The sequence below is a fragment of the Callospermophilus lateralis genome, chromosome 16, assembly GCF_048772815.1.
Source record: "Callospermophilus lateralis isolate mCalLat2 chromosome 16, mCalLat2.hap1, whole genome shotgun sequence".
NCBI lineage: Eukaryota > Metazoa > Chordata > Mammalia > Rodentia > Sciuridae > Callospermophilus > Callospermophilus lateralis.
Genome location: NC_135320.1, coordinates 41035437 through 41053643, shown reverse-complemented (window position 1 = coordinate 41053643; position 18207 = coordinate 41035437). Strand labels below are relative to the sequence as shown.

The window sequence follows — 18207 nt, the reverse complement described above, 5'->3', positions numbered from 1 at the left end:
ACCCTAATGGATGAATGTTATTATCATGCCATTAAAAATACAGCAGTTAAAAAATTATCATTGTAATTTAACTTACATTCCTACAGAAAATCCTATTATTTACAGAATTCCTTGTCCCAAACCTTTCTGTGAAGCCCCAGGGTATGGACACTGGCTCACAAGTCAATCACGTGCTCTGCATGTTCTGCTTAGTGAGATCCACGGGATCAGAACTCATCTCTCCACAATGTCCTAAAATCTAGATATGTTCATAGGAGACTGTTCTACATGTGAAAATCTGATATGGGGTGAGAAGATTGAAAGATTGAAGATTGAAAATCACTTTCAAAAAGTAATTTCACAGGTCAGTCATCATGTAAATGAAAAAAAGGTTTTGATAGCTTGTGACAACATCATTTCTGATCACTCAAGTAAAACAGCATCATCTAGAACGGGTTAAATTTGGAGTATTTACTATAGTTCAGGAACAGAATGAAGAGTATATCTTTAATTTGAGCCTATTTTTAAAGGAGTCCTTAGAATTCAACACCATGTTGTCATTACAGGGTGGAAAGACTAAGAGGTTAAATTCTTATTTTAACAAAATCTACAATTGGGATTCCTGGTGGATTAAATGCTCTTTATATTCATATAAAACATTGGAAATTAGAAATCTGGGGTACTTTAAAATGTCAGTATTTATTTTGTTTTAATTGCCAGGTTTGTTCTGAGACAGTTCTGTCACAAAGAGACTGCAATTGTTTAAGAATCTCCTAAGTAGTTTTTAATGTTTCTCCATTCAAAAGAACCACATAATTGCAATTTTAATAAAATGAGAACTCAAGAAAAGAGGGTCAAAGTTCACCCCAAGATAATTGTTCCACTCCGCAATGGGTAAATATGTATGGAAATAATAGGGGGAAGTTCAAGCTACTAAGCATTAAACAGGCAAAGCAGGAACATTTAAAATATTCTGTTCGTTGTTAAAAATAATTTGTACTCCCAGTCCAATGACCATTTGCCAGGGAGAACTAAAGTTGAGAAATTTCTATTAAAAACATGACTCAGAGGAAAAAATACAAGGCTGGTAATGAAGGAAACAATCTGATATCCTTCCCAATTGGTTACTCCTATGATCACATGTTCTGAGCATCTTTAAAAGGGCATCCTCTGGACTCCAGGGGGTCACAGCACCTTCTGGAATCCTGCAGCCTCTTTCTCACCTGGAAGAATACTCCTAGAAACCTGGCAAAATGTGTGATGCTTTTGTAGGTACCTGGAAACTTGTCTCCAGTGAAAACTTTGATGATTACATGAAAGAAGTGGGTAAGTAAATGTGCTGTGGAATGATGGGATTTTTAACTTTTTTTCTGGGGAGAAAGAGCTGACAGCTGGGTTTTCACCCTGGAAGCGCTGGTCTCAAACAAAAATGCTATTTTTCTATATGGAGGCTGTACAAGCAGCAAGTGAGAATCTATTTCTAGAAACATTCTCAACCAAAGCTATAACTAAAGCTTCCTAAAGGTGAACCAAAGGGTCTAAATGAAATTTTTTATAATCTATAGAATGCCAAGATTTTACTCTAATTACAAAATTTGGGTGTCTTTGATTTACTTGGCTCTTTGCTTGTTTTTCTTTCATCCTCTTTTGCATATTAAATGTGCAATACCTTAAAAACATATTTCTATCGTAGCATACAATAATTTCCATTTGAAACTGAAGCCACTGTATTTCTCAGCTTAGCAAATTAATTTTTTTTTAGTAAATGTATGTTAACAAATTATTTTCTTGTCCCAGTGTCAATGCATTAACATATGTAGTTATTTTCTTGTAGACAAAAATATTAATTTCAGAAGATATGTTCTGTAAAATGTTTAAATACTTTGACTAGAAACAGGATGCCATAGATTACTGAGTAATTCAAAAGGAGAATGTTGCGTATGTCACCTATAGATTTTTAGACTTTGTTAACACTGTCATTATGTTGTGTATGAATGTTCATCAGATAATTATGGCAAGAAAGTAATAAATGTAAATTATAAAAGTATCTTCTCAGGTCACTTTGGCTTTGAAAGCTCTTTCTATCCCAAGCCTCATACATGATAAAGTTAGATCCAGGATTATCAAAATGGGGAGAAATTTTATACAGTTATCGTTATTAGGAGTTAGAAGTGAATTCCCTAAATCTCAAGACTTGATCTTCTCCTCAAGTTTATATAAGCAGTTTTTTTTTTAACTTGTTTGAAACTACTGGTTTTTTTTTCTTGATTATTGATGAGAAAGAAATAAAGAATTTTAGCACGGGAAAGATCTAATTTTCCAGAATATCAACTAGTTGTGATTCAATACACTGATCAAAATGCACCGATATAGAAATGCCAGGATTGGAAGGCATTTACCTCTCATTTTTTGGAAGCATTTTACACTTTTAATATTCACATATAAATTCTTGTGACACTGCTTAAATTATAAAAGGCTGATAAAGACAATAAGATACCTCCTGAATGAAGCTGGCTGCATTAATTGAGGCTGGGTGAACAGGTTTTGTCTTCTGAGCAGTCAAATAAGGAGAGAATGAAACAAGTAGAGATTTTTTTCCATAGTCGGTCCTTGCAGAATCCCTCTGTGTTGCCCTATCTGTTCTCTCTGCTGATTTAATACATACATTTAATGTATTTCGCAACAAAGCTGGGACTTGAAGCAATGTCTTCCCACTGTGCCACTTTTTGAATAGGCAGCTAAATCTGAGCCTCAGTGTTACTTATTTCACATCATATTTCTCTCCCAGTTTCTTCCTCTTTCTAGCCTTTGGTTGCTTTTAATCAAAGAGAGAACCTACATTTATGTGCATGTGTCAAAAAAAAAATTCAACACATCTATGACTCTCGTGAGTTCTGTATCTGTAGTGATGGCAAGTTACCACAGTTCATATTACGTTGTAATTGTTCACCTCATACTTTATACAAGAAAATACATTGCTTTTTTTAAATAAGAGTTCATGACTTAGGTGATAAGGAATCAAAATATTGTTTTTGTGAGAAACAGTGAAGTCTTTTCTTCCTTTTTCTTTCTTTGCTTTATTATTCATGTTTGCTAGGCAAACACTCTACCACTGAGCTACATACCCAGTCCTAGAATTAATGATTCATTAAATTTTGATATTTTCACACACTTGATGCCTAGTTTCTCCTTAATATTTCCTATAAATTTCTGGCAATTCTATCACCATTATAAAATGATATGTATTTACAGAACATTTTTCCCCCTTTCATAGGAATTAATCCAAATCCTCATTCCATTGGGGAATAATTTGGGAAAGAAGCCCAGAATATTAGACTTGATAGTAAATGCTAGGTATTGTGACTTTTGTACACTCAAAATAGATGATCTCTTACCTGAATAACTCTATAATAGCCCACAAAGTCCTATTTAAAATTCTGACTGTGGATTTTTTTAATAAAATTTTTAAAAGCTAAGAAAGAATGAAGTGGTTCTGTTGCCTCAAGTATTTCCATATTTTATAAATAGAAAATAATGTTAATGGGGATAGATATGTGTCTGTATGTGTGTGTCTGTGTGTGTATGAACATGTGTGTGTGTGTGTGTGTGTGTGTGTGTATGTATGTGCCATAAAACTTAATTTCTATAAATATTTTTGTTGAGAATTAACAGTGGGTCTCCTGAGGAGTTATGTCCAGAACTAGAGAAGGAGAAGTTTTAAGACTAAGCCTCAGAATTTTTCTTATGTTAGCCTAGTGTGCTTATCCTCAGGAGCTATCTAAGTGAGGCCTTAAGAAACTCACGGGTCTCTCTTTCCCTCTTTCCTCTTACACCACACTTCTCTGACTTACTGATGTGAGAGAAAGTGTCAACCTTACATTTTTCCTTTCCTAACTGCAGGAGTGGGCTTTGCCACCCGGAAAGTGGCTGGCATGGCCAAACCCAACATGATCATCAGTGTGAATGGAGATGTGATCACCATTAGATCAGAAAGCACCTTTAAAAACACTGAGATTTCCTTCAAACTGGGCCAGGAATTTGACGAAGTCACTGCAGACGACAGGAAAGTCAAGGTGAGGAACAGGGTATTGGCAGAGTGAACACCTGGTTTCTAAATTGCCATTGCTTGCAAGAAACGGTTTCATAATAAAAGCAGAAAGACTGTTCTCTCGTGGGCCAAGACCCCTGAATTCCACCATCTACACCATGTTGCCTTCAATAAGTAGTTGGTGAATTTTTCCCCTTTTTACTAAGTGGACCTCATATTTTTTTTTTAAAAAAATGATTAACATAATTTATATGTCACATAATACATAGTAGTTGGTGAATTTTTCCCCTTTTTACTAAGTGGACCTCATATTTTTTTAAAAAAAATGATTAACATAATTTATATGTCACATAATTCATAGAATATTTGAAAGGAATTGAAGTAATAAAAACATGTTAGAAAAAGCTTATAGAAGAATGGAAGAAATAAAGAAAAATCACCTATAATCTTACCATCTCAGTATAAATTTATGATCTATATTCTTCCACAATATTTTTCTCAAATGCAATTTTGCATATTCTAGTCATTACACACACATAATATATTCTATGCTGTTATTTTTTTAAATATTTATTTTTTAGCTGTAGTTGGACATTATTTTATTTATTTATTTATTTATGTGATGCTGAGGATCAAACCCAGGGCCTCGCTCGTGCTAGGCAAGAGCTCTACCGCTGAGTCACAATCCCAGTCCTGTGCTGTTATTTTTAAGACTCATTTTTTGAATACATTCTTGTCATTTAGAATTACTAATGACCTCAAAGTATATCTTTGAAACAGGGTAATATTTTAAAATTTTCTTTTCTGCCTTCATATTCAGATTATAATCACTTTTTATTGTATTTTCAGAGCATCATAACCTTAGATGGGGGTGTCCTGGTTCAGGTGCAGAAGTGGGATGGCAAATCGACCACCATAAAGAGAAAAAGAGAGGATGATAAGCTGGTGGTGGTGAGTATCTTCTAGGTACTTATTCAAGATTCTACTACTAGGATCTAGAATTTTGTATTTATAAGCAAGGTGAATTTCCTTAAGTAGAATAATGATCATGAAATAACCTAGTAATTTTTATTAGGATTATCTTCCACCCTGGCTATTTTCCTTTGTGATTTTTGTGATACTGGGGATTGAACCCAGGACCTGGTAGTTGCTAAGCACACGTAACACCATTGAGTCACACCCCAGTCCCTCTGTGCTTTTAAGCTCAGCCCAGGCATGCTATCTCCCAGAAGGCATTTCCTGCCCTCTCTCAGGCACAAAAGCTTGTCTGCAGCAGTGCCCCCACCACAACAAATGTCTTTTGAATGAATATTGCTTCCTTTCTAACATTAAGAAACACCATAATTAAACCCATAGTGTAGTCCCAGTGAGTAACGGAGAATTCATTTTGTTGTGTTTTGCATGTCTAGGAATGTGTCATGAAAGGCGTCACTTCCACCAGAGTTTATGAGAGAGCATAAACCAAGAGACATGGCGACCTGGACTGAAGTTTGTATCAAACTCCACGACATTCTGTTGGATGAATTGTTCAAAAAGATATTATTATTTTCCCATAATTACCAAGCAACTAATTTTCTCCCGAGCTGGATTTTGCTAAATATGGTTGGTTTGGTTAAATAAAACTTTTTAGATTTAGAAGGTGATATGATGGATGATATATTTATTGTGCTTTGTAATTTCATTTACTCATAATTGAATGAAGAAAACAGGACAATTGCATTATTGATTTGTTTCTCATATAAGTCATAAGATCTTTCATAATAATAATGCAAGGTAAAAAAAATTAATATCTGTGAATTTTCTATTTGCCTAGGTAGGAGGCAATATGTACCATGACTGAATATTAGGTCCCTTTCTCAGTATATCTAATTAGGAAACTATCTCTTGGAGACTTAATGTAGTTTTAAATAGAGTAAAATGTCTATTGTCAGCTGGTATAAATGCATATGTTTCATACCTGCTCTGTCCTGGATCTTTGCAAGTGAGTTGTACATTCTTGTTGCATGTGGTAGAAAAAATCTTTAGTCTGTAATTTTTAGTTGGTGGGTACACGCCTATAATCCCGGCAGCTTGGGAGGCTGAGACAAGAGGATTGCAAGTTCAAGGTCAGCCTCAGCAACTTAGTGAGGCACTAAGAAACTCAGTGAGACCCTGTTTCTAAATAAAATACAAAATAGGGATGGAGTTGTGGCTCAGTAGTTGAGTGCCCCTGAATTCAATCTCCAGTACCCCCCGCCCCAAAAAATATTGAAGAATCAGGTGTCTTAGTTTTCCATTGCTATAACAAAATTCCCAAGGCTGGTGTTATAAGAAAAAAGTTTAGCTCACAGTTTTGGAGGCTGAACATCCAAGATGAGGTAGTCACATAAATTTAGCCTTTGGTGAGGACCTGATGACAAATTACATCATGGATGGAGTGCATATGAAGAGAGATCATGTGGTGAGACAGAAAGCCAGAGAGCAGGGACAAATCAGTCTTGCTTTTTTGTAACAGCCCACTCTTATAGGGTCTATCCAGTATCTCCCTAATTCTTTGGGGGAGCTATGTCCCCCATTGACCTAACTACTTTACAGTAGGTTCCACCTCTTAAAGTTATCACAACATTACCACCACACAGGGAACCAAGTGTCTAGTACATGAGCCTTTGTAGGACAAACAACTTCCAAACCATCGCAGTCTATTTCTGAAAGCTACAGACTTCAGTGCAAATAATTCCATAGTGTATTCCACAAAAGTGGTGACAGTTTTGTCCATGAGTAAAAATTCACGTCATTGTAGTAGTTTCACATTAATTGTTTTCTTACTAGCAAAACTTTTTATTCAAATATAATCTCCTTGTAATCTCAATATTCAAAACATACAAAGTATACTGAGGTTTCCCAAGTGTGTGTGTGTGTGTGTGTGTGTGTGTGTGTTTCTCCTGTGTCCTGTGAAAACCATGAAGCACTTCTACAGATTTTACAGATTATTGAGTTTTCACCAATATAGGGCAAAATTTCTAAATCACACAGTTACATCTTACAGTAAGACAAAAATCTTTTCAGGTATATACCATAGGGGACATTATGTTAAGTGAAATAAGTTATATACAGAAAGACAAGTGCCGCATATTCTCTCTCCTATGTGAAAGTTAAAGAAAAACAAAAGTCAATCTAATGTAGAATAGTGATTAATGGAGGTTAGGAAGGGAGGCTGGATTCATCAATGAGCATTGTATGCATGTGTTGAAGTATCACATGGAACCTCAGTATGTATAATCACTATGTGTTAATGGAAAATTAAAAATAAAATATATACTGCAGTTGATATCATTCAGTTTGTATGTTCGCTTTAAAAATAAGTCCAATTCTGAGTAGCTGTCATATATGTAACACCATGATGTGGACAGAACAGAGAGGTTGACTCGGTCATAAGAGTTTGTTTTATTCCAAAACAAAGAGTATGACTGTCAGTTGGGGCTCACTAGAGATGTGGAGAACTTATATAGATATTTGGGAGGGTTGATTAGGACAATTTTTTGTAAACCAATATTTACTAATCGCTAACAATGGTTTAGGCAATCTGCATAGTTCATGTCATTTATCATCAAAACACTGAGAGAGGATTTCGGTTTTCTGTTTACAAATGAGGTGACCAAAACTCAGAACTTAGTATCATAAAACTAGAAAGCAACTTTTTTGTTTGTTTTATTTTCAGTCCTGGGATGTAACCCAGGACTTTATGAGTGCTGGCCAAGCACTCTAGCTGAGCTACATCCCCAATCCCCATAAAACTAAATAGAGAATAGGTCTGGGAATCTAAAATTTAAGAGAGATATTCTGGACGGAATGTAGATCTGGAAATCATCAGTGTCCAAATGGTAATTTGATTCATAAAATGTGATGAGGTTGATTTTGAGAGGATCCTAAGAAGACAGGGACTAGGAAGCACCAGGAATATACTCCTTACCTAGACAATACTTGCATTGGAAGAATCTGTTTGATGGAACTATTTTGAAACTCTAGAGTCTACTAGATCCTTGCAACATTCAGGGAAAGTCCTAGATGATAAAACTGACATTATTTTTTGTTAATTTCAGCTCCTGCCATTGTAGCAGACACTCACCTCCATCCCCAGCCCCATGGCACACAGTTTGTAGGAGCCAGGATAGGCAATAAGAACCCTGTTTTTTCCAAATATTGTGCATCTGTGTTTTAATTGATGATGGCTGCTTATGATCACAGATGTGCATTCACAGATGCCAACAGCCACTGTCACACTACCCTCATTGTTGCGAGTCCCTCTCCTTAGACTGAAGCAAGCTCAGGGTTTTTAGAGAATTGGCTCCTCCCCACTTCATTTTCTGATTTTTCCCTTTTGGCAACCAGTCATTAAACACTAAGACATTCAAAAGAAGCTACGCATGTGGGCAAATTAGAAAGTCACTGTGTATCCGGACAGAAGGTTCAGAAAAGACCTTAAGTTGGCTCTTCAGCCTGATCTTTAATACAGATAGTGGACAACAACCAAAAGATGAAACTGAACGAAGCAAAATTCAGTTCTCAAAATCTAATCATTTCACTTCTGAACATTCCTGCATTAATATAGGAGATTTTGGGGGACATCTCACATCCAAACCATATTAGAAATGGAGTCAATTTCTCAGCTTACTCTAAAATGGTTCAGAAAAAAAAAAGTTCTCTGTCAGAGAAGAGGGGGGTGGGAAGAGAAGGAGAAAAGGAGGTGGGGCAAGTGCATTAAAATCTTGACACCTGGGAACTCTAGGCAAAGAGTGTGCTTTTGGTATTTCTCTTTCAATTTCTTCTTTATAGCTTTGAAATTATTTCCAAATTGAAAGGTAACAAAAAAACCCAAATTATTAAAAATATGAACTACTACTACAGCAAAAAAATCAACAAAAATATAAGGTAGGTGTGGGGTGGGGTGAAGCAATAGAAAGTACCAATTGTCAAAAAAAAATAAATCCATTCAAAAAATTCTTTACCCATTAATAAAATTTTATACTTAGCTCTTTAGAAAGGAGTTCCTACTTTTATTTTTATTTATATTTTAAATAACACATAGTAGATAAGAGATGGGCTTATTCTATACTGCAGAAGAAATAAATTGGAAGTTTTCATTTTAAAAATATATTTGCTAAGAGTTAACTTGGCATGATTATTTTGAGTAAATTTATGTTGTAAGCAAGGTAATACAGAAATCAAAACTTAATATAAAAATTCTTCTCAAAGCCTCCAAATGTATAAAAATTATTAAAATAAGGTTTACAAAATATGTCATTTATTCTAAGCAAACAGTTCTCAAATTTAACACCATTTTCTCCAAAGTAGAACATACTAGCAAAATGAGGACTGAATTTTTTTTTCAACTGCACATCTCACATTTGAACCAGTTATTACCAAAATTAAATTTCAAAATAACTGTTCTCCATATTGGAGAAGAGAATATCATCTTTATATTTATAATGCTGAATTACTTTTTAGTTTTTTATATTAGTATACATTTTTTTAAAGAGAGAGAGAATATTTTAATATTTATTTTTCAGTTTTCAGTGGACACAACATCTTTATTTTATTTTTATGTGGTGCTGAGGATCAAACCCAGTGCCCTGCACATGCCAGGTGAGCACGCTACCGCTTGAGCCATATCCCCAGCCCGTATTTTGAAATATTATTGTTATAAGTATGAACTACTTCTACAAAAACAGACAATTGAGGGGCTCGAGTTGTAGCTCAGAGGTAGAGCACTTTCTTCATACATGTGAGACACTGGGTTCGATTCCTAGTACCACATATAAATAAGCAAATAAAATAAAGGTCCATCAACAACTAAAAGATAAAATAAATAAATAAATAGACAATTGAAATTTGAATAATAAATGTAGTAACAAAAGTGATATTGAAAAGCAGAGAACTCTGTCACTTAAGAAGGGAGACCCTATAGTAATAATGAGACACCAGAAAAGATGACAGGAGTCTGGGGATCCATTCATAATCCGAAGACCACCAGCATGAAAGGCCCAGCTTAGGGACAGGTCAGGAGAGGACAAAGTACAAAAACCCTGCCTTTAGTCATTATTATAGAGATTAAAAAAAAAAAAACACACTGAGAATGTCAGTATAACACAATGGCATATTACTCAGCCATAAAGAAGAATGAATTATGTCATTTGCTGGTAAATGGATGACGCTGGAGAATATCATACTAAATGAAATAAGCCAATTCCAAAAAACTGAAGGCAGAATGTTTTCTCTGACATGTGAATGTTAATTCACAATAAGGGTGGGAGGTTTTAGGGAAGAATAGAAATACACCAGATTAGAGAAAGGGGAATGAAAGGAAAGGAGGAGGATTGGGAATAGGAAAGATAGTAGAATAAATCGGACCTTAATATTTTATACATGATTACACAACAAAAGTAATTCTACATCATGTACAACCAGAAGAATTAGAAGTTATACTCCATATACATATAATATGTCAAAATACATTCTACCAATCATGTGTAACTAATTAGAAAAAAATTTTAAAAAGAAAAAAAAAAGAAAGAATGCTTATTTCTTTTGCCACTCATTTGTAAAATATTTATTAAGCGTTTATTATTTGCCAGGTACTATCTTAGGGATACACAGATGAATAAGAAGTATCATCCTTTCTGGAGGTACTCACAGAATAGTTCATGAGACAGCTAAGGGAGAATTCGTCACACTAGTATGAGTATGTTCTCCCAAATACTTCTGTTAAAAGCAGAATTGTATCACATATTATTTTAGCATATAGTAGGGATCAACCAGCTCTGAATCAGCGTTTCAGAGGAGATGTTAGATTTGAATGCTGTGCTCGAAGCCAATGCACGGGACACATGTAATTGGCTGCTGTCAAGTCCAAATTAACCATTTGGTGAAGCTATTAACAAAGGCATATCAATTATGAAAGCTTAATCTGCAAACAGCAAATACTCAGGCACAAAACTGTTTAATAATGAAGTTCATGAACTCACATGATAGAACTTCTGGGAATAAAGCATTCCTCAGTTCCTCCCACCTTTCATCTCTACCGTCATTCATTCTGGCTCTGTCTTTGAGTTGGTACTTCAGTGGATGTAACACTGCAAATATCATATAAGAAAGCAAAACATGCAGAGGAAGACTAGCGGTGTCTCTCCTTCTAACTCCCTCTCAGGGATGGGGAACTTTGTAGAAGCCAGAAATTTGACTTTCATTTTTTGTCACATGGGCCAAGTGACTTCTAAAATGAACCATCAGATTGATTTCTGAAATAATCAGTGACAGAAGATTCACAACAACAAGGTTGGTTACACCAATGGGAAACTTTTGTTATACTACCCTACTGGACAACTTGCATAGACATTTATGCTCTTTCAAATAGAGAGTGCATACACTTCTAGAACCGGTCAAGCAAGCTCTAGTAACTTGTTCTCCATGGGAACATCACATCTGAATACATCTTCAACTTCTCAGGCACTTACTTTGAGTCTGAGTCTGTTTCCTAAAATTGACTCTAGGATTTTTACTTCCCCTATTTTGTCCTCCAGATACCTTAATAACTCTTCCACCTACAAAGACATAACATATACATCTTTTATGTTTTCTTCAAAGGAAATCCTTTATTTTACTAAAGTCCTTGCTTTGTGGTGCCAAATCATTAACCTCTTTTTTGCTTTGTCCACATAAATATCACTTGAACAGATATTTCTCTGACTGGAAGGAATATTTGACACAAAGCAGATAAAAGTGTGAATATCTTTCTTCTGGTCCCTGACTCTCTCTCTGACTTTTCACTAATTTGAAAACAAATAGTGTTCAAAGCTAGGGGTAAAACCCAGCCCTTGGATTTAATTCTTCTTAGTAAACTCAATATCCACAAAGTCTACTTCCATTACTTGAGTTGCCTGAAATGACTTCAGGACTATTTGCACAGAGATTAAATTTACTTGCTACCTTTGTTTTTATTTTAGCATATAGATTTCAAGCACATTTTTCTTCCTAAAACTTCCAAAAATTTACCCTCACAATTTTTTTAAATTGGTTCTCTTTGATTATATATGACAGCTTTCAATATTACTTTATAAAACTGAAATATGAATTTTCCAGGAATAAGCTCTACCTTTTTTTTAAGGTTGAAACTGCAAGTCACTACTCAGTGATAATAGTCACCTTTCTTGCCCCATCCTCAATTACCCTTGATTAACAACAATGATAGTATTAATAATGCCCTACCCCTCCCTCCAAGCCACTGCAGGCATTGTGGTTACATTAACTAATATCAATACATCAACCCTGCAAGGAAGGGAAGGGATTATTTTAATGAAGAGAATGTTCTGGCACTATGACTTGCCCAAACACGAAACAGCTGATGTAGATGCCCTTGTCTTGGATGGAAAAACATTCCAGGCAGTTGTTCATCAGATATTCATTGGGACACCCCTCCAGGGTAACAGCATTTATTGTTCAAAAGGCTGATCTCTATTGAAAATTGTCTCCATTCCACAAATAGTACTTATCAGGTGACTCGGGTACAAATCTCTTTGCTAGAAGCTGTAATCGTTGACCTGAATTAAACCTCACACGTTAATTTTCTGCCTCTTAATGTGGAGGTAAATAAAGTGACTCAAATGCTGAGTCTTAGTCTTGCTGCTGCTCATTGGCCACACCAGGAGCATCACATGATGAGGACGTTCTTTAAATCAAGCTCCTGGTGGCATTGCAATGCCTGCATTTCGTTGGTTTTCCTGTGTGAGTGGCTCTTCTCAGCTCGCCTTCTGACGATGGAGCCCTTCTTGGGAACCTGGAAACTGGTCTCCAGTGAAAACTTTGAGGATTATATGAAAGAGCTGGGTGAGAAATGCCTTTATGGGATGGGGGAAACTAGCAAAGCACTTTGTGATGTGTTGTGTTTGCACTTTACAATGAATTTTCCTACAATTCTCTCTCTCTCTTTTTTTTTTTTTTGATTCTGGGGTATATTCATTTGAGACTAACATAGTTTATGATCCTACTTATTATTACTACTACTTTTGCTTTTCCTTAGTATTAGTAATAAATTGTCTTTTTTAAAAATATGAGGTTCATAGATACCTCCAGTCAAAATCCATGTATAAGCCCATTTATCCTTTTGATAATACTTCTTGCTAACCTTTAGATTGAGGATCTCTTTTGCTTGGTCACTTTATTGAACAGTTTTTTCCAGTTTCAAATTTATAGACAGTAATCACCATCTATAATTAAACTTATCTCAGAGTTTGCTTTAAGTTATGAATTTTGAAAGGTAGTAGCAACAAATAAAATTTCTAGGCAGTTAATTTTTAGAGTTCTCATTCATATAAGTGATCGGTAAGACATTACTTTGAAAAATTCCTTTGGTGGGAGAAATAGGACACTTTTACTCATTGAAAGTCTAGTGATGGGATGTTTCTCAGAAGTATAAATCCTACCTATCCTTTCTCTCAAGTTAAATGGTCAAACATCAATTATAATGACTTGGGTCTATAATAGCTGCACAGATTTTTTTTTTTTTTACGAATGCTAGAAGAATGGTAATTACTTATTTTTTATATTTAATTAAGAGAAATCTCTTTTATGATAAATAACTATGTATAAAGCCAAGAATCTTCTTTAGTTTTTTTTTTTTTTTTTTTTGTAACTTGTTTGGAATGATCAGTAGATGCTTATTGTTATTAACAATATGTTTACTCATTCTAGACAATGAAACAACCATGCTTTATCCTGCATAATAAGTTAGTGTACTTATAAGTGTACTATTTGGCCAGGTGCAGGATCCAGGAGGATCTCGAGTTCAAAGTCCTCTTCAGCAAAAGTGAGGCACTAAGCAACTCAGTGAGACCCTGTCTATAAATAAAATACAAAATAGGGCTGGGGATGTGGCTCAGTGGCCAAGTGCCCCTGAGTTCAATCCCGGATGCAAAAAACAAACAAACAAACAAACAAAAACAACAAAAAAAACCCCAAGTATATTATTTGTTCCTTTTATCTCAGTATTAACATTCTCAGGGAGCAATAAATAGGTTTCCTTACCTATGGATTTAAAGATGCTTTTATTTTGAATAAAATTTGGAGGTTTAATTAAACACAAGGTTTAGGGCCAGAACAATCCTCATGGGTTTTTTATTTGTTTGTTTGTACATAAAACAATTTTTTTAGTACCTTACCAGGGCACTTAACCACTGAGGCATATCCTCAGCCCTTTTTAAAAATTTTTTTTAGAGACAGGGCCTCCCTAATTTGCAGAGGCAGGCTTATGAACTTGAGATCCTCCTGCCTTAGCCTCCCAAGCCGCTGGGATTCCAGGTGTGAACCACCATGTCAAGACAGTCCTTGTTTTGACTAGGAGCTGGGTTAGATGTGTCTCAATAACAGCTGAGCTCCTCTATGTGAATACCATACTAAGTCCTTTAGCTCCTCTTCCAACACACCTGTAAGGTTAGAACCACTTAAACACATTTTACTACCAAGAGAGTTGAAGGGTAGAGAAGGTACATAACACACCCAAGCTAGCAGGTGGCAAAATTGGAGCCAGGCAATTCTGCTTGTGATCCTTGGATTTAAAACTGCTACTCCGCTGTGAAGTGCATCACATCCATTCCCTAATTTGAGTGGGAAACAGTCTGATAATGACTGAGAGAGACAGAGAAGGAGTCAGCTCTTCTGCCGACCTTTTGTAGGAGTGAAGTTTGACAATGGAAATCCCCAGACTGAGGATTTCTCTAAGCCAAACTCCTCCTATACTGTGTAGCTTCTGTGAGGTCCAGAGCCAGCATCTGATCACCTGCAAGGCACCCTGCAAATAAACATTTTCCAGGAAGCTCAATAGCTTCAGAGAGTGAATTTAGCTTTTCAAAATATCAGATGGAATACTAGCCAGCTATACATTCTGATTGGGAGGATCTGGCTCAGTCCAGATAACAGAGAGCATAAAAGACCACAACATACATTATCCAAAACTTGAATGGGGGAAGAAATTGTTTTTTGGTTTAGGAAATTCCTTTCCAAAATGATTGTTAACACATCTGTCTAAATGTCTGAATAAAGTGTGATGCTTTCTCTGCCTTCCAGGAGTGAATGCTGCAGCTCGCAATGCGGCAGTGTTAGTGAAGCCAAACGTAATTATTAGCATGGATGGAGATAAGGTGAAGATGCGAACGGAAAGCTCTTTCAAGAATACTGAGATCTCCTTCAAACTGGGGGAAGAATTTGATGAAACTACTGCAGACGACCGAAACGTAAAGGTCGGTCAGAACTAAATCTTCCTGGTGTTCAGCTGTTAGAAACAAACCTGAGGTGGCGAGGCATGGTTTGTGCTATGTAATTTGACTTATTATCAAGTTGGTTTGGGCATGTTTTGTTATATATATCTGCACATCTCCAAAGTCATTCCTTTTGCTAATTACTCTGAGGACTGAGTGAAGCTAAAAAAAAAAAAAAAAAATGTTACTCTCACTTTTTTTTTTTCCTGATCTCACTTAGTCATTATATTAAAGATCAGATAGAAGGGAGAAATTAGGCACAAATAGTTTAGGAATTATTTGCCTAGAAGAGAAAATTAATTAAAAGGGTCTCTCAAACCTTCTAGTTTGACAGTATTCAATTATGACAAGAATTAATGTGAGGATTTTGAAGAACAGAATTTCAAAACACAGATGGAAATGTGGATGTCTAGTCCTGTGTCAGATAGAACATAGCGAATTCTACTTCTAACAGATTTTCTTATACATTTATAGAGCATCGTAACATTAGACAGTGGCTCGATGATTCACGTCCAAAAGTGGCTCGACAAAGAGACAACCATCAAAAGAAAAATTGTAGATGGAAAAATGGTGGCGGTGAGTTTTTTTTTCTAAATTTTAATTCTTATGTCTCTTGTTTGATACATGCTTGTCAAGCTACCCCTTGGTTTATGCACCCTGCATTGAGGGTCTGGCCTGGGGAAAAAGGAGCTGAACAATCTGTCAACTCCCAACTTTAATCATTCCTTTTTGCTTTTAGGAATGTACCATGAATAACATTGTCAGCACTAGAACCTATGAAAAGGTGTGAAGAAAAAGGTCCACATCAAGGAGCACTTGTCCACCAACAGGAAACTGGTACTTGAAGAAAATATGCCCCAAGGCCTGTAATTTTTTAATAATCTAATATAATCTTGCTCAATAAAAGCATCAAAGTAAGTACAGTTTGGGAGCTGTTTGATGATGAGGGTTAGGGAAAATCTGATGAATCAGGGAAACAAGAAGATACTGGCCTATAGTGTGACTCTATCAGCTTTAAAGTCTCCTTTGCCCTGTGCCCACTTGATTTCCACAGTCCTGGACCCATTCTCACAATGCACCCCTTTCATTTTATCAAATCCATGTGGAAACTGATGTGACCACAGGGGAGGTATATTATATCTTTGATACCTACTTTGGTCAGCACAAACCAAAAACCAATATTGATAATTTTTTTTTATTTTTACAAGATCTGTCAATTGCTTGAGGAAGACAGACAATCACAGCACTGTACACACAAAATCAAAGATGGATAGATTAGAAGATAGTGAGAGATAGATGATAGATACAGGAGTACAAAATAGACTTCACATACTATGGTTGAGTTGTGACAGATGAGCATTTAAAACAGTCATTTGACGCCCTTCTTCACAAATCCATTCATAATAATTAGGCTAGTGCATCTGTCACCCTGCTCACAGCTTAATCCTCGCAGAATGGAGTGTTATTAGATATCAGTTCTGAATTTCTGAATGTCTGGTGAGAATTAATTGTTTGAATTCCACAAGGTCCCCTGATAGTTTCACCAAATGCTGTTGTTAGATATGAGGGCTCTCAGAACTCAGAGCAAAACACAGCGGTGGGGGTAAATGAAAGAATAAAGCTTAGAAAACTCAGCCCATCTGTAGCAGTGGGAGGAGAAAAAGAAGAAAGTGGAGAAATTATGTAGATAATCACGTTGTACCTTAAATTTAAAAATGGGCAATCCTTGGTCAAACCTAAGTCCTAATGTAGCACAGAGTGTGATTCGGTGAGTTCTTTGACAAATTTAAATAAAATCCATGGACATGTAGCAGGATTTGTTGAAGTAATAGAAAGAAGAGCTTCTAAAGGGCAGGGTTTGCCAGAGAATGGCTACTGGAGGTCTGGATCCTAAGCAACCAGTACCTCACTATCAGTTTTTCTGCTAGCACAGGAATCAAGCTGACCTTGAGGATGTCTGGCTTGTGCTTGTAGTTTCTCAGACTTGCCCTACAGAGACCTGACCTGGAAGAGGCCCGGATTTCCTTTTTGCCTCTTTTAACACTTTCTCCTGCCTTACTAAGAGTCATACTTATATACGCCGGAGTAGAATGAATGCCCATGCACTTTGTCATCTAAACTGGGTGAGAATTAAAAGTGACAAAGGGGCACTGTTAAGGACTTAACCATAAATACAGAGTTCCCTAGGCAAACTGAAGGACATGGTCAACTTAGGAAGGAAACTGAAGAGTAATGAACAACAGGACTACAGTTTGGGGCTAGGCTATGAACTGATTCCCTGGCTAAGGGTAGGAACTGCCTGGGCTGTCATCTTAAACCTGAAGACCTCTGAGCATTTGGCTCTACATCAGAGTGGTAGCCCTGGTTCTGGCTAGGTAACCACCAGGGGGGAATAATGACATTTATGCCCATATGATGTCCTTCTGTTTCTTAAAGGACTCAGGTATATACAAAACATGACCACGTTTGTCTTCAGAGGTTAAAGAGGCTTTCTCACCCTGATGGTGTCCTGGGAAAAAGGGATCAGGGCAACCCCTCCTCAAACAGCCTCCATAGTGAGCTGGAGACCACAGCTGCTTTAGGGACACCTCAGAGCAGGAGCCAGAGCGTTTCCTACAACCATAAGGAAGAAGAAATGTCATTCAAATCTGTGTCTTTACAGAAGCATGATTTTTTAAAAAAGAATAATGAATTTCTCAACTTTTAAAACATTTATCTTCTCACAAATATCACCATTCCAAGTACAAAGAGCCTGAATGAGAAATAAGACCCTGGTGTTGAGTATGTTATACACAGCATCAAATGTACTACTCTTTAGGAATCATTCACTCATTCATCCAAGTTCTTCCTTGGTGACCACTGTGTCTGATACTCTCAGGTGCTGGAAAACAGTGC

General features: G+C 36.2%; 2 protein-coding genes across 2 annotated transcripts; both read left to right on the top strand.

Moving 5' to 3' along the window:
* Positions 1-1150: 1150 nt before the first annotated feature.
* On the top strand, positions 1151-7334 carry Fabp4 (fatty acid binding protein 4). Its single transcript, XM_076836137.1, has 4 exons — positions 1151-1305; positions 3880-4052; positions 4877-4978; positions 5437-7334. The coding sequence occupies exons 1-4, from the start codon at positions 1233-1235 to the stop codon at positions 5485-5487; spliced, it is 399 nt and encodes a 132-aa protein (XP_076692252.1). The 5' UTR covers positions 1151-1232; the 3' UTR covers positions 5488-7334.
* Positions 7335-12816: 5482 nt separating this feature from the next.
* Fabp9 (fatty acid binding protein 9) lies at positions 12817-16130 on the top strand. The gene is made up of 4 exons (XM_076836138.1): positions 12817-12886; positions 15122-15294; positions 15787-15888; positions 16052-16130. The coding sequence occupies exons 1-4, from the start codon at positions 12817-12819 to the stop codon at positions 16100-16102; spliced, it is 396 nt and encodes a 131-aa protein (XP_076692253.1). The 3' UTR covers positions 16103-16130.
* Positions 16131-18207: the final 2077 nt, after the last annotated feature.